Source organism: Eretmochelys imbricata, chromosome 8 (genome assembly GCF_965152235.1).
Source record: "Eretmochelys imbricata isolate rEreImb1 chromosome 8, rEreImb1.hap1, whole genome shotgun sequence".
Lineage (NCBI taxonomy): Eukaryota > Metazoa > Chordata > Testudines > Cheloniidae > Eretmochelys > Eretmochelys imbricata.
In genome coordinates, this window is record NC_135579.1 from 7,111,850 (window position 1) to 7,136,840 (window position 24,991).

The following is a 24,991-nucleotide window of genomic DNA, read 5'->3' on the forward strand; positions in this document are numbered from 1 at the left end:
AACTTTTCCTTCCAGAAGGATGCAGCTGGTCTGCTTAAAAAAGCCTTTCTCCTGCTCTGGAGGGAGCAAGATCAGCCCCAGAGGAAGACATGGGTAGGTTTGGAGGGAGTGCTTCATGATGGCCATTGGTGGGGGCTCCGTGGAGACCTATTCAGTCCCCTGTGGCTGGAAGATTGGTAAGTGACTGTGAGGCTTCAGGTCCCCACCTGGGCCTCCTCAAACCCGTCCTCCAGTTCAGGGGAGAAAAATGACCCATGGTCTCATGTCATCTGAAACAGGAAGTTCTTTAGGGCTTGATTATCCCGGTATAGTCTTGGAGCCCGAAAACCCCAGCTGTCCCATACAGGGAATTCAATTCAGTAACACTGAGCTCCTGCAGCAGAGACCCTCCCTTCATGCAGTCCAGGAGGGATTTTAAGGCTCTGGCTTAATACATGCTGGTCTATAATGTTCTCTCACTGGAGAGAGCTCTTCTCAGATCGGCCCAGCAGCTTCTCCTGTAAGGGGAAGCTCATCCCACCTCTTCCTCTCAAAATGCCTCCCTAATTCAGGCCCAAATGCTGGAGGAGTGTGACTCCCAAGTCTGAACCAGTGTCGTCTCTCCCTACAAAGACAGCAATAACTCTGGTAGTACCTGGGAATCAATCAGTGCTGTCATCAGTTTGTTCACCCGCACTTTGTCTGGGGATTATTGAGCCAGCTGCCCTGATTCCAGGCTGGCTAATGCAGTCGAAAGAGCAGAACTAGACTATCACTCTCCCTAATAGATGTAATAACATTGCCACTGAAAGGGAGCCCGGAGTCGGGCGCCTCAGCGGAGGTGGAAACCGGATTCATATGTCTTCATCAGCCCTAACATAGGGAGTGATGGAGCCCAAACAGCAGCCACCAACCCTATTAATAAGGACATAAGCACTGAGGGCTTTACTGGCCAAGACACCTCTTGTTTCTATGAGAGAAAAAGAGATCAGGGCGAGCTGTCCGTGAGGGAACCTCTGATCTGTAACACATACGATTGTTTCCCCTTCCCTGAAGAAGCAAGGGGCCAAATTCAGCAAGTAGTCCGAGGGAGCCTAAGCTGGTCTAGGTTACTCCTCCTTTCAGCCATGCAGACTTGAATGTTCCACTCCCTCAGACTCTCTTAGACTCACATCCACTTACCACTGGTAACATAACCTCCCCATCTACACATGACTCCTGAATTTGGCCCACTGAGTCTGTGTAAGGCAATGTAAGCTAGTGTACCTGTAACTCACAGGCCCAGGGCCTGGAAGAGAGGAATGCAGCAGGAAAAGCAACTAACAGGAGGCTGTCAGAAGGTAATGGTGGCAGGCTACCCACTTATTCTAACTTACATCTTCTTCCAGCTCCTCCAGGTCTGCTCCCTTCTATGTCACACAGTGGGGCGGAATAGTTTTAAGGGAATCTCACTGTGTCTAGGACTGTCTAAGTATAACACAGCAACCCCCTGGGCTTCTCAGTTAAGTGTCTCCCAGCTGGCGTCTGATGGGGGACAGTCCCATACCCTGAATCCGGACTGGGAGTTCTGCTGGCCATAGCCATTCCCATGGCCAGTCAGAGAGAGCCCTAGGAAAGGGGTCCTGCTTGTGCCCCCATTGTTTGAATACAGTGTCAGGAGGTTGTTTTTTCTTTTGCTCTCTATCCCTTGCTTCCTCCTGTAGCCAGAGAACCTGCTGCTGGCATCCAAACTGAAGGGAGCTGCGGTCAAGCTGGCAGACTTCGGCCTAGCCATTGAGGTGGAAGCGGATCAGCAGGCTTGGTTTGGTGAGTGGAAATGGTCAGGTGGGGGATTGAGGAGGGATCATTCTGCATTTCCTGTTTCTGTGTGTGTGGCTAAACAGCTCCCCTCCCCCCCACTGTCCAGGAATGTTTTATTGATGTCATGAGCAACGCGGGTACCTTGAATATTTATCCCTGAATCTAACCAAAGGGTTAAAAAATTTCCACTGAGCTCCCAAGGCAAAGCCGGGCCAGCAGAGATGGGGGAGGGTGTGGAACCTTGACAACAGCTACATGGCAACTAGTCTCTTGCAAAGCAGCTGTTTTGGCAGCCTTCATGGCTCCAAGGTGAAACCACCCTACTGTGTACTTGGGATAACCCATTTTATTCCATTGGGAGAATACACCCTTGGGTCCCAGAGGTGCACAGGCAAGATATAAGCCAAGTAACTGAATGGGGATTCAATGAATGGATGTGAAGAGCTGGAACTTGAGTCATGGAGCTACTTTAAGGGTATGATGACTCCATGACGGGTACACAGCCAGTGTCCCCTCCGCTGTGCTCCCAGTCCACCGGTGGCTTACACCATGTTGAAGTCGCTGAGTGCCTCTTCGCTGCACTGCTGCAATCCCCGTATACTTCCGTCTTCCAGGACAATTGGGAAAGGATGTGTAAAACTGGTCTTCTGGACAACGCTTGAAACCCAATGAGGCCTCAGTAATGGGGTGGGCTACATGCTCACCAGAAGAGGGTGTCACATACATCTTCATAAGCAAACCTGCCAACGTAGAGATGAATACAAAGGGAGAAGGCAGGTGTAGGATGCCAACCCAAGACTTCTTTCCTAATGCTGTGCCAGCATCCGGCTCAGCAGGCTGGCTCCGTGCCTTGCATGACTCATTTTCCTATCCTTCCTTAACCCATCTGATTAACTGCAAATAGGCCAGGACTTCCTAACCACAGGACAGATTGGTTTTTCAGTTACACCAGTGTCAATCTGGAGTAACTGCGCCCACGTCAATGCAGTTGACTCATTGGATTGACACCCATAGAACTTAAAGCAGAATCTGACCCAGTGCACTCACAGCCCCGCATGAACAGGCCCTGAACTCTGAGGACCTGTAATCAGATCATGGGAGCGTGGGCCCTCTGGATGGCCAATTATCTTTGTTACGGCCGTTCTCAATGGACTAACTGCGGCAGAAGACCCAAGTCACACGTTTGTCTCGCAGTCTGCTCTTGGGAGCTCCGTACTTCCTGGCGAGTGCTGACATCACTGAGTGTGGTCTGGGTTTGGTTCCATAGGCGCCGACTCCAGGGGTGCTCCGGGGCTGGAGCACCCACGGGGGAAAAAAAAGGATGCTCAGCACCCACCAGCAGCCCGCAGATCCGTGCCTGCCCCTCCCCCCACAACACTGCCCGCTCGCTGCCGATCAGCTGTTCAGCGGCGTGCAGGAGGCGCTGGGGGGAAGCGGGAGGAGTGGGGGACAGTGTGTAGAACAGGGTGGGAAGTGGTGGGGCAGGGCGGGGGCGGGAAGAGGCAGGGTGGAGGCTTGGGGGAAGGGATGGAGTAGGGATGGGGCTGGGATGGAGTGAGGGTGGGGCGGGGGTGGGGGCTTGGGGGAAGGGATGGAGTGGGGGCAGGGCCGGGGGCGAGCGGGGGGTCGAGCACCCCCTGGGGACTGAGGAAGTCGGCGCCTTTGTTTGGTTTGTTAGGTTTTGCAGGCACACCAGGGTACCTTTCTCCAGAAGTGCTCCGGAAGGATCCCTATGGCAAAGCTGTGGACCTGTGGGCATGTGGTAAGTCAGACTGAGGTGAGCCAACAGGACAGATACATCTGGGAGAAGGAAGAAGCAGCCAAGTATCTCATTTCCCACCCACCAGCGTATCAGAGACGTGTATATTTCAGCACGCTCATTCTGAAGCTGCGGGGGCCAGGGCGGCCTCTATCAGAACGTACCCCTGCCATGCTGTAAGCCACATCTTCCCTGCCCATGTGCCATCGCTCCTAGCACCCGACGGCACCGCGGTACGGTTAACTTAAGTCTTGAACAGCTACATTCTTCTGAACATTAAACCACCAGTGAAGCTAGAGCGGCCCTGTGTTAGCAACGTGTGATGCTGGCTTTCCAGGCCACCCATGTCACGAGAGAGACCACTGCTCAGGAATAGGCTGCTCTCCAGCAGTGACTCCTTTCCTTGCAGACCAACTCTGAAAATGCTGCTGGGTGGCAGTTTTCTCCATAATGCCAGCACTTCGTGAAAAGCCAGCGCTCTCCCTGGGACGTGCCAGTGGCCTGTGAGGCCAAACCCAGTGGGCCTCATGTATCTGGAGCACAATGCACCAGTGACCCAGTTAATTAAAAGTTTCACCTTCAAATTGATTTCACGGCGCAGGCACGTGGAGAGGCACTCCTCTCCGTCTGGGCTTCCAGAATGTCACATGGCGTAGATTGAAACAGATCTCTCTTCTTTTCAAGGAGGCCTGTGCACAGTGTGGGCCTACATTTTTGTGCACAGTTGCTGTGGCTGCGTGCACAGATCGGAGAGCTGCACGCATGCATGGCGTCTAACCAGTCATTTGCATGCACAGGCATCATGACTCTGTGTGTGTGTGAATGTCAGCCTGAAATTGGGTAGGCGACTGAGCCCTACTTAATAAAAATCTACCCTCACCTCTAACTTCTTTTCCCTAATTTAGACCAACACAGAACTTGGGCCCATACAGATCTCCTAAGTCAGTGATCTAAACTCTCTCCCACTTCCGCCTGATGGAGGTTGATAATAATATGCTCCTATCCCTCTCTTGTACAGGAGTCATTCTCTATATTCTGTTGGTTGGGTATCCTCCCTTTTGGGATGAGGATCAACACCGACTCTACCAGCAGATCAAAGCCGGGGCCTATGATGTGAGTAGCTTTGTTTTTCTCTCCTCTCCACTCGTCTCTCTCACACTCTTCTCCTCCTCTCTCCGGCACCCATCTGGCCTCCAAGTCATCACTTTGACTCTTTATACAAATAGGACCAGTAGCTGAGACCAGTTGCTGGCTTGAAGGAAACCAACAGCGCCGTTCCTTCTGTGCTTGTGAGTGGCCATGGGGAAGACCATATCCACCAATCACCAACACGCCTATTTCAAGGCCGTGCGGAGGAAGGTGTGCGGTTTGGTTTCCCCTGAGGAAACAGCACAACACCAAAAGGCTAGGGCAGCTGTGGGGCAGCTTGGACAGATCTTCCTCCGGAGTCCTTCTTGGAGCCGTTGCTGCTCCTGAAGTCTCTGTTGGGGACAGTTACGGACAATCTAACTGACGCTGGGGTCATCAGCTCAAAGATCATAGTCTTTTCTGCCTCAGCCCTCCCCACCTGAGCCAAAGGAGAATTCCCATGCAACAGAGCAGCGTTAGAGTTGATATTCTCTTTGTAAGCTGCTACTCCAGGCTACAGTGGGGAAAACGACAGGGTCTGATCCTCTCCAGTAGAGGATAGACTTTCTCCTAGTGTCCACTGTTCCAGGCGTCGCGCTCCCTGAGCTGGCAGAACTAACCGTTCACTCTCCCTTTGGCCAAAACCCACCAGAGCCTCCCAGCATGAGAAGAGGCTCATCCTTTTGTAAGAGGAGTGTGCGGGAATGAGCCAAACTTTATCTGGGGGGCTGGGCAGCAGCAGAAATGCCCCTGATGCCATTGCTGATAGCACGCTCGCATCCGGCCCCTTTGCCTTTGCAGTTCCCTTCACCCGAGTGGGATACTGTCACTCCTGAAGCAAAAGACCTCATCAACAAGATGTTAACGATCAACCCATCCAAGCGTATCACGGCAGCAGAGGCTCTGAAGCATCCCTGGATATCGGTAAGCATGGCTACTCAGGGCGCTAGCCAGACAGTAGAAGGACAGGCAGCTTAGCATGCAGCTGGGAGATGTGGCCTGTTCTGTGATGCAGGAACATTTCTGTTAAGGATGAAGGTCCAGAAATCAGGAAGTTTTATGCAAATGATGAGGCACCTCACTTTGCATATTGGTGAATAGGCATCGCCTTGAGCGTGGCCTGTCTATCTGATGTGTAATGAAATCCTCCTCCCGGGTCTCGCTCCTCTGATACAGCGACAGGCATTTATCTAAATCAGCACGAGACATTTAGGTGTCGTTAAGCCTTAGCGCAAGTGAAGCATTAATACGAACTCACATTAAATGCTTGAGCCCAGACAGCCTGGTGATGGGAGGAAATGTGCCATCTTAGCCAAACCAAGAAAAATGCTGTGAATTCATTAATGTCTCACCCCCCGCCCTCCCGTAGGAGCCTCAGGCAGCTGGAGCCCTGCTGCTCTTGGCTCCTTTGCAGGAGGGTGGTGGGAATTCCTTCTCTCTTTGAGGGGGGCTATGTCAGACTCACCTGCCCAGCTCCCTGAGAGCGTTGACCATAGAGATCATCTCTAAGCTCTGCTCTGCCATTGCTGCTGGCTGTGCCATGCCTTCTTCCTCCTCCTCCCGCTGCTGCTCCTCTTCTTCCCTGCACTGCACCTTCTGGTGTAAATGCAAACCCCAGCTTGCCCTGCACTCTCTTCTGCTGTCTTCTGTTTACAGCTAGGTTTCTGATAGTCATAATATTGTCTTCACATGGCAAAAATACGCTTTCTCTAGTGTCTTCTGGATCTTTAATGCTTCATCTCAGATCTGCAACATGCTCCCTTACTTCCCGGCTACAGGGCCCTATTGTGTGGGCTGAAACAACAGTTAGGGAATGTCTACAGACGAACGTATGTTGACCTATGTTAGGTCAACTTACAGCCAGTGGTGGCTGACGTCCACACTACCCTCTTGTCAGTGGTACGTGTCCTCACCAGGAGTGCTTCCACTAACTGAAGATAGGGTAGTGTGGGGGGCTGAGAGCCAGGGTGCTCAGCTCTGTGCAGCTCCTCGCTGGGAGCCCAGCTGCTCCCCCGGTCTCTCAGCTCCCCACACCCAGCTGAGAGTGGGGGGCAGCCACCTGGGCTTCTCACCTCCCAGCCGGGAGCTGGGGGCAGCTGCGCAGGCTTCTCGCCTCCCTTGTCCCCGCCGAGAGTGGGGGCAGCTAGGCTGTAGCTGCCCAGCTTTCTTGTCAATTTCACAGCTCCAGCATGGAACCCTGAAACTGATAAGACGGCCAACAGCCTGTAAGTAGATGTAAGTAACGCAGTGTCTACACAGACACTGCCTCGCCCTAACTACACCGACATAAGTCCTACACCTCTCATGGAGGTGGAGTTATTATGTCAGTGTAGCAGGGCACTTACATCAGCAGGACAAGGCTATAGTGCGTACGCTGACCTAATTACGTCAGCGTAAGCTGCCTTACGTTGACCTAACTGTGTAGTGTAGACCAGGCCTTAGAAACAGGAAAGTCCCCCGGGCAGGGGCCAGTAACAGAGCTCCTTTCCATGGCAGAGATTGTACCAAAGCCTGAGACTCACTGACACACCTTTCATCCCATAAAAGTCTAATCAACGACCAAAGTGATAAATCGTCCATGAACTTAGCCTCACTGCCATGTATATAGTCCACGCCTGAGACCTCTCATCACATCCCTTCACAGCAAGGGGTTGCAGTGTTAATCATCCAGACAAATCAGTCAGCCCAGGGCGTAGCTAAACTCTCTGCAAGCTAATTTACAGCCCGCTGCACAGCAGAACGAGAAACAAATGAACAAAGAGGGTGGCTAACTCACGCTACCCATTAAAGTTTTATCTGCTGCTTCCAGAGAGGCCCACGCAGCTGCATGCAGCAATGGTCGCCTGCCTCAGCCAGGAGAGCCAGACTGCATGCATGTGTGCATGTGAGAGCAACAGAGTGTGTGTGTACATGTGTGCCCTTCCCCAGGTCCTTGGGTCTCCAGGTTTCTCCCTTCCCACCACTACTGAGCGGGCTCTCCTTCTCTCTTCTAGCACCGCTCCACCGTGGCGTCATGCATGCACAGACAAGAGACAGTGGACTGCCTGAAGAAGTTCAACGCCAGAAGAAAGCTAAAGGTAATTCACAGGGCCCATCCCCGCCGCCCAGGTACCTTTGGGAACCAGTTGGGAAATGCACGATGAGTTTGTTTTCCTGAACAGGAGATGTGTCACCGGGTGGGAATCCGTGTTATTCTGTGAGTTTGGATTTCAGGGGAGCCAGACTGGCCAGGGAAAGGAGAGGCTGAGCTGAGGGGCTGAACATTAAAAACCAGGCACAAAAGGATGTCTGACCAGGGTTGCTAATTATTTTGAGGAAGTCATCTGTTGGGTGTGTTGCAAGCAAGTTGGGAAATCCGTATTCCCACCTGGGGTAGGAACGGTGATAGGCATATATAGAGCACCTTTCAGCCACAGGGATGCCAAAGCTGAACAGTGCTCCAGGGTGTCTACATCTGCCACTAGGGGGCAGCCCTTTTAATGGTGTATGGCAGTGCTACCCACCACAGCGGGGGAATTATAGGTAGCCAAAATACTGAAGTAGAGATGTCACCCAGCGGTTGGGGCTAACGCCTCAATATACTTACAAAAAGTGCTATTGGATCTCGAGGGATCGGAAGGAGTCAGAACTTTGATTTTCCATACTGGGAAGAATACTGAGTCATTAACACCAACTTCCAGCAGCGTATTACTGTTCATAGAATCAGAGAAGATTAGGATTGGAAGAGACCTCAGGAGGTCATCTAGTCCAACTCCCTGTTCAAAGCAGGACCAACCCCAACTAAATCATCCCAGCCAGGGACTTGTCAAGATGGGCGTCTGTTTCATGGGGGTCTCCAATCTAAGCAGGGATCTACCCTGCCCTTCATTATCCTGGGAGGGCTGATGGCTTTGCAGCATAAAGTAGGTGGCTCCAGACTGGTAACAAGATTGGCAAGAAAAGAAACTGGCAATAATCTATATTTACTGTTCATCTCAGCAAGTAATCAGATTAGTTCAGGTCTACACTTTTAAGTAGTAATCCGTTACTGTAACTAATTACTCAAATCTCATTATATGCTACTTGACTAGCTAGTAGAGTCGACTGGAAAACGGAAAACATTTCTGGCGAACATTTTTGCAGTACTTTTTTTTCCTGTTTTAGGTCAAAGTTTAGTTTTGATGGCAATTCCCTCCCCCAGCTGTAATTAGTATAAGAAGTTACTTTAATAGCATTGAACCTGATTCTGACCTCTGTTACACCCATTTCAATCTGGAGTAATTCCACTTGTTACAATTTACACAGACTAATCTGAAATCAGAGTACGGCCCTGCATGTCTGATACTCCTTTTAATCTCACGGGTATAGGCAGTTTAGTGGCCTGCAGTGGGAACCCTGGGACTGTGGTTAGGGAGGCAGGTACAGGAGAATAAGCTGTTATTGAGAAGTAAAAGTGTGTGTTACTGGAGTGAGCAGAGTTCTGGCGTTTTGGCCATTTTCACTCTGGCAGAATCTCAGAAAGGCAGATGATGTGGGGGGAATTTCTGAGAGAAATCTCAAGATAAGGAAACTTCCCAGAAACTCCCAATAGAAATCTCTCTGCTGGTCTGGTCTCGATGCCTTTGGAACACAGGGCCAGAGAAATGATGCCATTGCATGGCACATAAAAAGCCCCAGGGGAGAGATCTAGATTGTCTTCGCAAGAAGGTTGTAAATCATCCTGTCCCTCCCATTACCATCCAGAGACTCGGATTGTAGGACCCCTACCCAGGACCTGTTTCTACAAACTGGTTTCTGTTTCTGTTAATATCATCTCTGGACTCCATTCATGCAGTCTCCCACCAGCTCCACCTGGTTCTGTTTTCCACCGGATACCTTTGAATAGAAGGACAAACAGATGGACCTGACTCTGAGCACAGTGATCTCTCTTTCCTTTCTGCCTTTTGTGTATTTCAGGGAGCTATTCTCACTACGATGCTGGCAACCCGGAATTTCTCTGGTAGGTGTTGTCTTGGCACCTCACGCTCTTTACTCGGTTGCTTTGCATTTATTGTATACACTGGGTTTCGGGTGCTAGGTGGGAGCTGATTTGTACTCACAAAAGCCAGCCAAACCCAGAAGCCTTACTGGTAAAGACTGGCCCCTCTGCATTTACACCATCCATGTCCTTGTGGGAGCTGAACACGCATGCTGCGTGTTCGTAATGGATGTCATTCTGGGAAGCACCACAAGGCTGGCAGTGGGGAAGGTGACCTGGAGAAGGGAAGCGGGAGAGATGTATGTCCAAGGGGAGTGGAATTGAGGGCGTGGGAAATCACAGTTCCTGGAGATTTGGTCCTGAAGGGCCTTTCTATGCATTTGCTTACTCACAGTTAACGGGCAGACATGTTCACATCCTGGAGAGGTGCTGGGGCGGAGAAGGTGCAGCCTCTCGTTTCACAGTTCTGTGGCGAGTGGCTGGTGCTCAGATTCAGCCCAGAGGGGAAAGCTCCTGTCACTGTAATAACCCCTCCGGCAGCCATGCCAGGATGGGCCCCAAGGAGAGCAGAAGGAAAGAGAAAAAGCCTTTTGGGAAGGGTCCTAGGTTCAGCCTCTATCTAGGTTGTGAATAATGAGAGGCAGATATGGCCCAAGTCATGTGGGCCTCTCTGCAGACATCAATACAAAGACGTGGAACCTAATTATGTAAAGTTCCCCCAGTAAGTTCCCCTTCCATTGAGGGTCCTCTGGGATGGGAACTGCAATCCCAAGAGCCTCAGGTGCGAATGGCTGGCCCTGAAAGAGAGGGCCCTGCTGTGAGGGGGAGAACACCACTCTACCCATCATGGCATGCGAGCTATTAGGTTGTTTTCCCTGAAGGCTGATCTTGGAGTGCAGCCCTACTTGAAAAGATCTCTCTCTGTGTGGGGGAGCATGTTAGAGAGTCATGGAAAAATTGCCTTGAAGCCCTTTGGAAGCCGTCCAGGTACGGTCAGAACTAGACCGCAGCAGCCCCCGGAGGCTGGAGTCTCTGTCTGTTTCCCTCCTTTCTTTTTCTGCCTTTTCTTCTCTCCCTCTCTAGGGGAGAGTCCTGTGGTCAGAGTTTCAAGAAGGGTTCAAGCTACTGGGAAGTCTGGTCTGTGCCCAAAGGCTCCACCTCCTTCCCTTACTCCCAGGTGTTACAACACAGCTAGCACACACAAGCAGACAAGAAGGGAGTTGGGGAGGGGTTTTTGTAGCCTACTGTCTACTCCTGTGGGATGCACAGACATAACTAGCTAGCATTTTCTCTCAAAGCGCCTGTCTCGTGGGGTATTCAGCAGACTTAAAGCAAACCCTACAGGTGGGAATTCACATGAAGGAATCATGAATTCCCAGATGATTCCTGAGTGTGGGGTACCCAACGAGATCTCTCACAACAAGTCTGAACCTCGACCCTCAAACTGGGATTGAGAGCATCCCCTCTCCATCACAGGCCCCTGCAGCTCCCTGTTGCAACCTGCTCAGAGCCCGAGCAGAAAAGGCGGAGGAGGGCACTGGTACTTAATGTGCAGGGCTGCAGGCCTGGCCTGGCTGTGTCCCCCAGAGTGGGGCGAGTCTCTGACCCCTGGGGCCCAGCCAGCCTAGAAAAGGGGTTGGTGAGATTTGTTGTGGCCACAGGTGTGTTTTGACCTGGACCAGTCTCAGGTTTGTTCCACACTCATTCAATATGAAGAAAAAAAAAAATCTCTGTTAGGAAAACAACGTATTGGTGACGGTAAAGCAGGTGACCACTTCTCCGTGCTAGACTGTAAACTCTTCCAGGCAAGGGGCCTCTTCATTCTCCATCTCAGACAGTGCGGAGGTCATTGTAGCTGATTATTAGCAGGATTGTCGTTTGAAAAGACACTTAATTTTGGAAAATTGATAACGGGTGGGTAGGGATCACAAAGAGTTTTCTGATCTATTAGTGTTCTTGTTTGATTGTTTTTTAGCTACACAGCACCCGAAGCATGCTTGGGGCTTTAAAGGCAATTAGAAGTCACAGCTCCTACCCTAAAGTCTTGACAATCTAAATAGCATTGCAGATGAGCTCTCGCTAATCACTTGTGTTCTGGGAAAACCCTAAAAACATACCTGGAGCTAATCTGTGTTTTTGAAGGCCTGTGAAGGGGCAATTGCATGAACATGATGTGGGCTGTGAAAGCCCCTGGGGCGTAATGCTGAGTCCCAGCCTCTGCAGCTGCTGGGAGTGGCCAGGGGGCATTTTAACTTTCTTTTTTAAAGTCCTAACAAAGTGTGCCCCTGCCCCAGCTGTTTGCAACACCTCCTCCTTGCACAGTCGTTTGCATCAGTGCAAAATGCTGCCCGGCCGATTTACACTCTGCACTGGTGTAAATGCTGACACAAGGTGCAGGGCAAAGGGTGAATCAAGGCCAGGATGGAGGGGGTTAGCTGGATGCCAGTTCTGGGCAGGGAGAGGCAGGGAGGACGAAGGGTGTGCAGGTGCCAAAGGGATTGTGCATATCAGAGGAGAGCTGGAGAACCGGGGAAGTTGTGAGGGAGGGGAGGAGGAATCCGGACGCTGGTCTAGGGTGGAGGAACTGTGAGGTGTTCACCTGAGGGATGGGGGGAGCCAGTGTCTATTCTGGGGCAGTTCTCTGGCCTGGGTTGTACCGGAGGTCAGAGTACATGATCACAATGGTCCCTTCTGGCCTGGGAACCTGTGATTCTCTGAACAGGTGGAGTGATGGGGGCTGGGACAGGGCACTGTTAGGGTGGGATTGAAAGAGGATGGAGGAGTGATTAAGCTTGCCTGGGGCGGGGCCTTAAGGGAAGTCTCAGGAGCTGGACAGAGGATGGTTGGCACAGGGAGTTTGTGAAGTAGCTGCAGACAGTCAGAGCAGGGTGCTTGTCGGGTGGGTAAGAGGGAGCAGGAGGTGAGCTGGGAGGAAGGTCAGGTCGAGGACCGCTGGGGCCTGCAAGGGGCATTGGGATTGTCCAGCGGCTGGGGGTCAGGGTCAGCCCCGGGCATTTGTCATGGGGGTAGTTAGAGTTTTGCGGACATGTGGTAGTTGTGGGAATACGTGCTGGAGTTGGAAGAGTTAAACACCCAGGGGGGATATTCTGTCAGGCCCTACTAAGGGTGAAGAGGCTGTCCTTGAGCATCTAAGGCCAGGATGTTCAAAGCTACACCCCATATCCACTTCCCTTCCCGCATTCTGCCCGGGAATTCACAGGGGTCTCCTCCCCTCAGCGCACTCATCTGACCCTACCGTGTGGGAGGGCGGCTGCTGGAAGTTCATTATCTGTTTGCCAAAGGCAGCGAGCTGGGAGAGCGCCAGAGTGGCCCTGGGGGATGGGGCCAGGCCTGTGGTGATAGGTGGGCTCAAGGGAGGCCGTCTGCTTTTCATCATAGTCAAAATGTGGGCTGCAGCTGTCAGGTCCAGGGAATCATAGCACATGACCCCGGCAGCATGGGGCTAAAATTAGAGAGAGAGAGAGAGGCAGGCAGGCAGTGCCACGGCGCACTGCTTAGAGCTTCATACTCAGCTCCCCAAGACAAAGGCAGGAGGGGAAGCCCTGGGGCTGGACTGAGGCTCATGCTCTGCCGTGGAGGACGCTGGATCCTCACTGGCCATACTACTGCATGACCCTTGAGTCCCGGCAGGAAGAAAACTGCCCAGGCCTCTGCTGTTTCCAACACTGCCCCTTGCTAAGGTTCCTCCACGGAGCTGGCGGCCAGGGCCTTTGTCTCTGTGCAGGAGAAGGAAGGGCTGGAGTTGAGGCGTTCACCTTGCAGCTCAAGGGGCTGTGGAGAGAGGCGGCACCTGGGGCTGTTCTGCTCTGGGTCTGGAGCGCGCCAACCCGGAAGGACTCCTGAACCCCACCCCTCTTTTGTCTGACTCCATCGTCCCTCATGCTACTGATCCTCACTCTGCTGGCCTTGGCGCCTTGCCTGGCCCTGCTAACCTCCTACCTTGTCTCCGCAGGAGGGAAAAGCGGAGGCAACAAGAAGAATGACGGCGTGAAGGTAAGCGCTCCCTCCCGACCGGGACAGCACCCCGGGGGCCACTCCTTGGGGCTGCAGTGGATTCGGCTCTGCTGAGGGCCCAACCGTGGCCTTCCTCTGTTTGAAAGTGCGGTTGGTAGCCATGCATTGCTGGCCCGGCTCCTTGGCCACCATCCCCTTGTCCTTAGGTCAGAGGGCCCTTCCTCCCCTGTCCCCCCGCAATCCCCGCTGTCAGTCAGCAGAGCTGCAACAAGAGCAAAAGGGAAAAACTGTAAAATGTGCAAAGCTCTCTAGGGAAAAGCTTGCAGCTTGCAGATCCGTGAGCGAAGAGAATGGATGCACAGGCTCATGCTTGAATAATGCACCCCTCCAACACCCCAGCAGGAAGGTGGCATGAGGAGAACTCCGAAATTCGCCTGCTCCCGAGGATTTTACTGCTGCTCAGCTGCCTGCAGCCCTCTCCACACGCCCCCACCACTCTCTCCCCATGAGGGCAGGAGGGATGGGGAAAGGAGAGGAGTCGAATGGATGGGAAGGGGAGAGAAGGGATCAGGAAAGGAAGAGGGGAAGGGGAAAGACAGTCTTGCAATTTATGCCTGGTGGGGAGAGCCGAGGGTTCAGGCGAGCAGCAGGAATTCAAAGCAGAGGCATTCCAGAATCTCCCCCGCTCATTAGCAGGAGAGCCCATGCAAATTCAGGGTCACCCAAGGGAGGCTGAGCGCAAGAACCTGGAAGGGGCTGCCTGTATTCAAATGAATAAATGAGCAGCATGAGCCGGCTCTCTGCAGAGAGTTTCACAGCTGCCAATTCCATTCCTCTCACTTCCCCAGCAGGTGGCACTGGTCCCAGGGGATTGGGGGGGGGGGGCACCCCTCCCCCTCCTACCCCAAATTCAAGAGTTAGAAATAATAAGAAAAAAATCCCATTTTACTTAAAAAGAGTATGGACATGTCAGGGTGAGCGACGGGGCCCCATGTGCTTGTGGTACCTACCGAGCTCAGTCCCGCGTCCAGAGCCAGGCAGTCTCCTGGGGTGAGAGCCCAGTGGAAATCAGCTCTCTCCATTAATCACCTGTTCTAATGGCCTCTGGTGTGTGTGCATGGGGGCGGGGGAGAGGGGCCTTCGTCATCCTTCCTCCCCACAGGAGGGCATGTGATCTGTGGGAAGGTCTCTCTGCCTGATGCATTGGGAGTCTTTCCACTGATTTCACCAGGGCTTGGGACCAGACGCCATGGGGACCTCTTCTCTCTGGGGCTTTCTCCGGGGGCAAACTTACGAGTGTGCAGGGCCCCAGGATTCTGGGAGGGCCAGAGAATCAGGCCGGCCTTCCTCCCGCTTTGACCCAGTTGCTGGATGGGCTAAGAAGCTCTGGCAATGGATTGCTTCCTCTCTCCCTGCTACTGTTGGAGGAGGCCAAGCCCACAGTGTTAAGAGCATTTATAACCACAGAAATGCTGTATATGAGCTCAGCTTATTCTACCTCTGCTGCCAGCCTCTCTCCTTAACTCTTGAGATTCACCTGCAGGCCAGAGAATATTGTATCTTGGTCTGCTGCCATCAGGAGGTAATGTTGCTTCATGACGTGAAGACGCCGCACTGTGTCATGAGGTCATGACACATGTAGGGGTGCCCTGGGTCAGAACTCTCTCTGTTAACCTCCTGCACACTAGTCTTGTGGGATGTGACACAGTAAGGCCGCGGACCAGGAGAGTCATGATTGTACCATGGGCACCTCACTGTCAGCCTGTGCCTCTCCTCTGCTACTCTGGCGCTGCCAGAGCTGCCAGCAGCTTATGATGGTCCCCAGGGGAAATAATCCCCCCCCAGGCATTGCTGATGCAGTGCAAGGGGCTGGGGGAGAGTAGGACAAACTGAAAGAAGCTTTCTAAAGCTGTGGAAAGAGAGGGCGATGGACCGGGAAGCCTGTGTAGTGGCGTTCCTCGGTTAGATTGCCCACGGGCAAGGCCTTCATGTTTGGGTTTTAGTTTGTTTAAAATTTGCTGGGAATTTATTGGTGTTTATTACAAACATTTGAAAACAGATGAAAATCGGTTCAAAAAATAACGTTAACGTTTTCTGGGTAAATATTTGGGTTAATATTGGGAGATGGGGGAACAGATGTAAAGCAACAAATAGAGAAAAGTAAGAGTATTGAAAGTAAAAGCAGTTTAATGCTGTGGTTTATTTCATGAACTATATCTTAACAGTGTGTACACATATTAACACACGTGTGTGTATCTTCTACTACATTGCCTTACTCTAACAGACAGCCTCACATTTACCCTTAGACTAACTTTTGATTAACCTAAACACATCTGCATAATGTAATGCACTGGATTTGCTTAATGTTATCAATATTTCCATGTACTTGAGTCGTCCGAAATTTGGGTGAAAAATGGTAAAATAATTACAAAATAATGACTTTTGTAAAAGCTGGGAATGTGTTTTGTTAAAATTCATTACAAACTGAAAACAAAGGGCCTTAGCCATCCCTAAGGGGCAGTGTTGAATTAGACCTGTCACTTCACAAAGGTGGCTGTGCTGGTGGGAAACCTCTTTGATAAAGGTTATTCATGTTGGTTTTGTGGTGGCCATAAGGGTGAACGCGGTCCTAGGTATGCAGCAGAGCTCGAGGGTAATTGTGGGTAGATTGTTAGGAAAACAATCATAGAATATCAGGGTTGGAAGAGACCTCAGGAGGTCATCTAGTCCAATCTCCTGCTCAGAGCAGGACCAACACCAACTAAATCTTCGGAACCATCAAGAGGGAAGGGTTTAGATTTCCAGTACCGCATCAGTCACTTAGGTTTGTATCCTTCAATTCTGAACCTTGTCTCGAGGGCCCTGTGAATGGGCTCGTCTGCCCCACCTTATCACCCAGCTCTTGAGAGAGAGAACTCTGGGGAAGAGTTCTTAATGATTTTGGATTGCCATGACTGCATTTTCTGGGCACCAAGGAGGGACAGCCTGGGTAGGTGGCTGGAAGCCTCTCCTCCCTGGCCCCGTGCCATGATACAACTTGACAGGAAGATGGGAGAAGTACTAACTTCGTGGGAGGGGTAGAGGTGGGAGGCAGGGCAGAGGAAGGGCTCCTGCCGAAACAACACAGGTGTTAGTTCTTTCCCAATGGACCGTTCAGTTGCACCATTCCTCACACCTCGCTGCCCTGGCCAGCCTGGAGGCACGGTTCTCTCTCGGGGTTGTGGCTTCCATCCCAGCAGCCTCCGGGGCACAGAGGAGTGAAATGTTCAGGCTGGCAGCTGGACATGCCCTGGGGCGAAGCTGGCGTGACAGACTGCGAGCAATCTGCAGAAATCAGGGCACATGCTGGATGTGTTCATTTCTTTGGTTTGTGGTTTTAACTTAGCTGCAAAAGTGGGACAGTGTCTTGAAAACTCCAGGGGGTCTTTGGGGACAGGAGTGTGAGTACCCTTTCCCCCTCTAAGTGGGGAGGGGGAGTGCTGTTTATCAGTGAACATCACTGTAACTCAGGCCATGTGGTCTGGTATGGTGCTGGATGGGTTGTGTCCTCATTTGAGGGAACCCATGGGGTTCACCATCCCATGACAACACACTGGTCCCAGGCAGCAGACCCACCATTCCTGAGTTACTGTCCCATCCCTGAGTTAATGCAGCCATCACATTATCTTGCAAATGGTTGAAAGCAGGGTTCCGCCCACTTCTGCTACCCCCCCATCCCACTAGTGGAGACATCCAGCAGTGTGGCCCTGTGGGCTTGGAAACCTGTGACCCCCAGAGGTTCTTTACCCATGAAACAGTTTTCACAGGGCCAGAATTTCCCTACCCACAATGCATGGAGGCCATTTTTGGTCCTCCTTTTCCTGGAGGATACGATACAATCACTGCCCTTTGTGGTGTCACATCCTGTTACATTGTAAATGAATGCAATCACTGCCCCATGTCCCATCCTGTTACGTCCTAAATTAATGAAGTCACTGCCCCATGTTGCATCCTGTTACTGTATGTCCTAAATTAATGCGGTCACTGCTTTGTGTTGCATCATGTTCCGTCTGAAATTTCTACCCTGACTGCCTTGTCTCCCAAACTGAATTAATGAAAGCTCTTGACCCTCCTTGCATCTTCCTATGTCCTGATTCAAGGTAGCTGTCACTACACTTTCTCATCAGGTTTCACCCTAAATACAGCAGTCGCCACCATCTGGCCTTACATCGTATTTGAGGATGTATATTTGTGCCGGGAGACTAATTTAGGTGATGCCAATAGGATGGTGGTAGCTATGCTAATGTAGGATGGAGCCTCATGAAATGGCTGCAATCATTTAGGATGCAAAGGGAGGAACAAGTGGTAATGAGCATTAGTGGATTTGGATGGCTCTTTATAACACAGCCTATCGTGAGCTCTGATGGGACACTGAGTTTCATCTCACAAGGGGCATGCATAGCTTTTGCCCATTGCCCCGTTGGCAGTGGGAGGTATGTCTATGCCTAATTCAATGTGCTGGCACCAAGCCTGTTACCTTGGCATGGCACCTCCCAAATCTGATGCATTTTGCATTGGCCTTTACTGTTGTGGGAATTCCCAGTTCCTGCCATCTTCACCACCACCACCTCGCATCATGGAAGTCAAAGTGGAATGTGTTCTTAGGGAATTGATAACCCTGGTGCACATCCTAGAAGTTAGAGATAGAAAAAGGCGGTAGGTCATCTTGCCCATCCCTTTGAAGAAGTCTCCAAACCAAAGAGAAGGTGAAAAGAAGCTGAGTGCATAAGCCAAGAATCTGCAGGAGTATTTTGGGGTGATAGGCAGGAATCTGTTCAAGGGGTCTTTTTATCCAAGGAGTCCAGAGCATTCTTGGGTAGGAATCAAAGTATACGCATAAGGTCTTTTTTGAGGAGCTCAGCTGTGTTCTAAGGAGATAGCCTAGGTGCTAGATTTATATCCAGGACACCTTGACGTGGTTTGTTCAAGAAGCACTTTGAAGCAGACTCCTGGATGTAAAAATTACTCCATAGAGGACCCGCAACTGAGCAATTCCAGTGTTTAGAACCACAACTTGCTCACGTGCAGGATCAGGGCAGAGGGAAATTTAGTTGGTGAAGAGGATTAGAATAGTAGCATCTCACCTGGTTTCAGATCCTTGTATAGTCACAAGTAGAATGAGTTTAGTGGTCTCATGCTAGTTCCGAGTGGATGTTTGTCCACCCTGTAAAACCACTGCACAATTTGACATGATTGGCTGTCATTGCTCAGAGAGGCTCCGTTTTGGAATAGCAAGGTGAGGACTGAGTTGCATAGGCAGAGGTGTGCATGGATCCAGAACTGGAGGAGCAGATGTTGCGGCAGATCAGGGCTGAGAGGCATTGGTGGAACTGTGTTGGGGACCTCACATAGCATTGGCTGCACTGTTTCACCTTAGCTAGTGGCATCGGTTTCTCACCTGGAGTGCCAAATTTACCCCCAAATTCCCCCCTGCAAAAGGACTGTGAAGGGTGGCTCAGGAGCTGCTGTCTCCCATGTGCTGCTCTCTGCCTTTCTCACTCTGTGTCTCTCCCTGTCCCATCTCTTCTCCTTGTTTTTCCAGAAAAGAAAGTCCAGTTCCAGCGTTCAGTTAATGGTGAGTGTCCTTCGTCTTCCTCAATGCCGCTAATGCTGGGCCTCTCCACGTGTGCCAACCTACCCCATTCTTGGAGCTTACCTTTGACACGGGGGTTAGGGAAGAGGGGACACTGGGTTGGAGGGAACATTTTCAAAGCAGTATCACCCCCAGATCCCTTGAACAGGGTTGGTGGTGCCCAAGGCCAAGGGGAAGCCAGCTTTGCTTCCTGCTGGCAGGTTATCACACATTTCTCCCAGTCCTCCTGTCTGCAGCCTGCATCAGTCCAAAGAGCCTTGAAAAAACACCTCACTTGGCTTTCCTGGAACTGTGTGGTCACGGGAGTCATAACAGCAATGGCAGCCCTTGCCAGCCCATTCTAGTGGATTATGGGTAATACATAAATACGCCTTGGCTGGGATGAGCTAGTGGAGCAGTTGTTCTAGCTCACCTGGCAGTCTCATCTTTCCTGGGAAATTTGGAGAGCGGATGGGTTCAGCGGCCCCGGCGCCTCCCCGTGCAAATCTGTGTCTCGGTCGGCGGTTTGTCTCAGCCTTTGGTAGTCCATGTGGGTCTCGGAAGCCCTCTCTGTTTTACTGTCCATTTCTCTCCCTATTATGCAGTCAATGTGGTCTCTCTCACTCCTGCACAGTCCCCTTGCTCTCTCATCGCAGTTACCTCTCTTTGTTAATTTGTACATTTCTTTTCCTATTGTATAGTCAACATGATGTCTTTCACCCCTGCACAGCCTTTCCCCGCCCTTTCTGGCTGCAGTCCTAGGATCCTGTGACACTCCCTCCCTTCCCCCAGATCCGCCCCTTGTATGTCACTGTAGATGGCTGCAGGAAAGGCGTGTCCACTTCTACAGACACCAGCCCCCTTCTCTTTGGCTACCAGGTTGAAAGTCAGGGAGGACACTGCAGTTGCTAAGCTAGAGTGGTGATTGATGGCTGGCTCGGTCAGCTGGTGTTTTACCTGGTTTTGGTCCATTTGCAGAGTTGGGTAGAACCTGTGTGACGGATTTCTGAGTGCACGGGAGCCTTCAAACAAACAGCGTAGAGTGGGTCTTACTTTTCCTCTCTCCTTTCTGTTCTTTGCTCAGGAATCTTCGGAGAGCACTAACACCACCATTGAAGATGAAGACACCAAAGGTACAGTGGATGGCCTTCAGGCGTCAGGGAGAGAGGTGCAGGGATCCTACCCTTGTCACTGGCCCCTCCCAAGTCAGACATAGTTACTGTCTATGCAGTATAAACTCATTTGTGCCTTGTGCCTCAGTTTCCCCATCTGTAAAATGGGGATAATGATACTGAAAGTGCTTTGAGATGAAAAGCACTAGATCAGAGTTAGGTGTTATTATTACTAGGGTACCCAAGTCTCTGTGAACATATTAGGCTTACACTAGGGAGAAATTTGGCCCGTTTTATCTGCACACCCAAGGGATCACTGTAGGAGAGGCAGATGACTGGCCTCAGTTTTGGTCCCTCTCTAATGCACAGTGTTTTACTCCAGAACATCACTGCAGCATGCCATTCTTTATGCGGCGATATACAATTAGCCCTTGCGTTAGTCTGACCCTGCCAGAATCCATCCCAGCACTTCACCAGGGATCTTCCTAGTCTTTGCAAGTGCTTGAGCTCAGCAATCCCTTGCCCCATTCTGCAAGTGCCGCCCTCCCTGCTTAGCTCCTTTTCGTTCCTGTCCCTTCTGATCCTGTCCCTGCCACTGGAGACAGTCTGAAAAGTTATTCAGCCTTTGGTAAGAGCCTAGGGAGGAAATACCTCCCTCCCACCCTGTCGGGCTGGCTTGCAAGAATAGCCCGGGGAATAATTGTTCAGCGCTAATTTGTAAAGTCTCCCCAATGAAGTGAACCCAGCAGCAAGTGATGTGGACTCTGGCCTGACATTAAAATTAATTGAAAATTCGTCCTCACAGGGAACAAATCCCAGGAGACAGGGAATGGAAATTAACATTTCAAAGGGTGGAAACACTTCAGGCCGAGCATGCAAGCAAGGCCCAGAGCTAGATACTTATTTTTATTAATGACCTTCTCTCTCTCTTCCCCCTTTGGCATAATAAAAAATTAACTCTACTTTGTGAGTCACACAGACCCCTGGTCTGCATCTGAACTGGACTTCATTAGTAAGCACCTGGGGTAGCTCAGACAGGCTCCTTCGGAAGTGCCAGCGAGTATCACTGGACTCGTCCCAAGTAGGTTTAGGCTTATCCCAGATCCAGCTGGGAACAGGCGTGGAGACGCAAAACATCAGCCTGACCCCCGCTGAGAGTTACATTTGCTGGTTCTCTCCTGGAGTTTTCTGTGAGCGATGGAATGGAGGCAGGTGAGATTCCGAGGTCAGACCTCCCTCTGAGACATGCAAGAACCCCACCTCCTCCTACCGTGGGGCAGAGGCAAGGGTGTTTTTTTGGCTCGCGTGGGAGAAGTGCCACCCACAGACTAGGATGATCCCAATTTAAGTCTCAGCTGTGATCACAAGCAAGATGGACACCCAGCCACCAGATGAGGGACCTGTTAGCTGATTCCATCCACCCTAGTGTTTGGCTAGGGGTCTGCAGCACAACATTCTGGCTAGTGAGCAGGATAAAAAGTCTTGGGAGAGTCGAGCAAAGTTCACTTGCTTAGAGATGGTTAAACTGGTGGAGATTTACTGGCCAGATGGTGATGCTGAGGTCACTCAAGACTCCAGACCACCATTTTATACCACAGATCGGTCACTAACCCTCTACTTTTGTAACAAGAGATGAACATTAAGAATTCCTGTAAGTGTCCCTGATTCTGAAGGAGTTTCCTCACCTGCTGTTGTTAGAACTTTTCTATCTCATCGTTCCCAGGCCCTTTCCTGCTCCCATCCATCCAGACAGGAATCCCTGCTTTCCATCCTCTGGGCCCCTCTCCCCCGACAAGTTTTCTCAAGCGAATGGGTGAATGGGGATGCCCTTTTTCTCATGGGGACCTCAACATTTGTGCTTTTGGCACAATTTTGGCACTTCGTTGGATGAAGTGGGTTTTAGCCCACAAAAGCTTATGCCCAAATAAATGTGTTAGTCTCTAAGGGGCCACAAGGACTCCTCGGTTTTTTGGCTGATACAGACTCACACAGCGACCCCTCTGAAATTTGTGCTTTTGTTTTTTTTTAAAACCAACAGTACGAAAACAAGAAATTATTAAAGTAACAGAGCAACTGATCGAAGCAATAAGCAACGGAGACTTTGAGTCCTACACGTGAGTGTATCTGGGGTGGGTTCTGACTGTACAATGGGGAGAGGGGGAGTTTGGCTCAGTGAGCTAAGTGCGGTTCAGTTAGCCGCAACACTGCCAAGTGCTCTCAGCTGTGAGAAAGGAGTCGGTTGGTTTGTGTGGCCATTCGGTGGGAAATGTCAGATTGCTAAGATGGTGAGACCCAGAAAAGGTAAGTAACTATTTCAAGACTCCAGAGGTCTGATCTCCAGAGGAGATCTGATTTCCCAGTCCCATACTCAAACCAAACCACTGTACCATGCCGCTCTCCCCTCACTATAATGGATGGGTGCATCTTATGGATTGCTAAAGGATGAATAATTGTAATTGTGATTTATAATGGAGGGAGGAATGTTATTTCCACACATTATTACTCAGAATTGCCTTGTGGTACTTTGAAACATAGCAAGTTTCTACTCGCTGAGTAAGTACTACTCAAAGACATTCCCTCCTACAAGCTCCTGCGTCCAAAGCCTATTTAAGAGGCACTACCGAGCTCACGCAGATTTCAGTTCCTGCCTCAGAGACCAAGAGCAGGGGTTTACTGGTATGGAGCAGGGTTAGGTTTTTATTTGGGTTTTATTTTGTCTCAGAAAAGAGGTCACAAGCCTATTCTAGCTCTGCAAAAGCTTAGGTAGTGTATCACAAAGATCCAGTTCCACATGGTGAGGGAGGTACCGTAATTCTCTCCCTGAATTCTTGGGATTAGCTCAGAGCACACGATTTTTCAGCTAAGTCCTTCTATCCCTCATTAAGGGGGATGTGCAAAAGCCAGCTTGGGTCCAGACGGAGGGGCCAGCTAGCAGCTTCAGTACAAGTGCTTTGGGTGTTGCAAAACCTTGTTGTTCTGCATATTCATAATGCAGATCTGGCGCCTTTTATCTGAACCCTTCGCAGCTCAGGGGGATTTGGGTAAATGGATCTGACTTGGGCCCATCTGCATGATGGAACTTCCCACTGCTTGGTTTTGGTGCCAGCCACAAGCTATCTCCCAGGTAACATTTTATGTCCATTTCACAGGGATGAATTGTGACTGGCATATTGCCCTGCTGCTTTTCTGTACAGTTGTGCCAGGGACTCTGAAGCTAACACTATGAGAAACAGACTCATGTCTCCCTAAAGTTCTTGATGTTTTATTCCAGCAGCTCCTGCCATTAACTCTCATCCTGGAAATGTGAGGATAATCCAGAGGAGTATTTGGGGATCTTTAACTATGTCTTTTAAAAGGTTGCTAGGTGGTACATGCATCTGTGTAGCTCTGGTGCCATGCAGATGAAACAGTGGGGTACATTGTTCCTGCTATCAGAGAACTGTCATTCTCAGCTGGAGCAGATCTTAGGTGAAGTGAGAGAGAACTGGGACAGAGAGAGGGGATGCTGTGCTCTATATTCCAGAAGAGACCCACAGAGCTGGGATGAATTTATTGTTATGTAGCAACATTCCTGGAGACCTTCCAGTTTGAAACAATGAGATAATCTCCCCCCTCTCTCTGTGCTTTGGCTTCCTCAGGAAGATGTGTGATCCTGGAATGACTGCTTTTGAGCCCGAGGCCTTGGGGAACCTGGTGGAAGGACTGGAGTTCCATCGATTCTACTTTGAAAACTGTAAGCAGCTCCTTTCCCCCCAATAGGCTGTTGACCTCTCGTGTTGATGTGCTTTTATGTTGCTTGGAAGAGCAGGGCGGCGGGGCTGGGGCATCTCTGGATCTCCTCGGATGGGATGTTCTCACTGCTGTCTCCTGGCCATCCCAAAAGATCTAGGCGGGAAGCAAAACAAATCTGTTAAATAATTTGAAATGGGGAGCGGCTGGCTCATGGAGTGGTGTTTTGGTTAGTTGTTGGTTTGTAAATTTTTTATAGAGCGACCCCTTCCCAGTCTGAGCTGTGTTGATGCAGAAATGATCCAATGCTCCATGGCACTGGCAGGAAGTCTGCTTGCTAAGTATCTCCCCTTTCTATATGGCTACAGCCTGTGGTGGTTAGTCAAGCAGAGAGGAGATTCCCCACTCACACGGGACCCCTGCCTCTGTGTAATTCCACCTGCCTTCCCCCATGTCCAGTGTGGTCCAGGAACAGCAAGCCGGTGCACACTACCATCCTGAACCCGCACATCCACCTGATGGGAGACGAGTCGGCCTGCATTGCCTATATCCGTATCACACAGTACATTGATGCAGGCGGCATCCCACGCACTGCCCAGTCTGAGGAGACCCGCATCTGGCACCGCCGGGATGGCAAATGGCAAATTGTTCACTTCCACAGATCTGGAGCACCTTCTGTTCTACCACAGTAAGCCAATGAGAAACTATGGGCTGGCCCTTTCCACCGGCCCCATTGACTCCTGTTCGCCAGGCACGGAGACTAGAATGGGAGAGGAGAGTAGGGGTGAAGGGATAAAGGGCCCACTAAGGGAGCTGAATGGACCAAGAGTCATTCCGGGTCCTTGTCTCTTAACAGTGGCTGACGCCTGATGCTTTAGAGAAGCTTAATAGGCTTCACAGAATGCAACTATCTGTGCAGAGTTCCACCTTGGGGAGGGAAG

General features: G+C 50.9%; 1 protein-coding gene across 3 annotated transcripts in view; it reads left to right on the top strand.

Moving 5' to 3' along the window:
* CAMK2A (calcium/calmodulin dependent protein kinase II alpha) overlaps positions 1–24,742 on the top strand; it is a 68,449-nt gene extending 43,707 nt beyond the window's left edge. The window contains exons 7-18 of one of the 3 annotated variants that reach the window (XM_077823500.1): positions 1,683–1,785; positions 3,458–3,541; positions 4,557–4,651; positions 5,468–5,590; positions 7,660–7,743; positions 9,602–9,644; positions 13,597–13,637; positions 19,180–19,212; positions 20,294–20,342; positions 22,360–22,435; positions 23,960–24,054; positions 24,510–24,742. In XM_077823500.1, the coding sequence (XP_077679626.1) occupies positions 1,683–1,785; positions 3,458–3,541; positions 4,557–4,651; positions 5,468–5,590; positions 7,660–7,743; positions 9,602–9,644; positions 13,597–13,637; positions 19,180–19,212; positions 20,294–20,342; positions 22,360–22,435; positions 23,960–24,054; positions 24,510–24,742 (1,059 nt within the window). Of the gene's footprint in view, positions 1–1,682; positions 1,786–3,457; positions 3,542–4,556; positions 4,652–5,467; positions 5,591–7,659; positions 7,744–9,601; positions 9,654–13,596; positions 13,638–19,179; positions 19,213–20,293; positions 20,343–22,359; positions 22,436–23,959; positions 24,055–24,509 lie in introns of all 3 variants that reach the window. The other 2 variants (XM_077823501.1, XM_077823502.1) reach the window with 2 other exon arrangements.
* Positions 24,743–24,991: the final 249 nt, after the last annotated feature.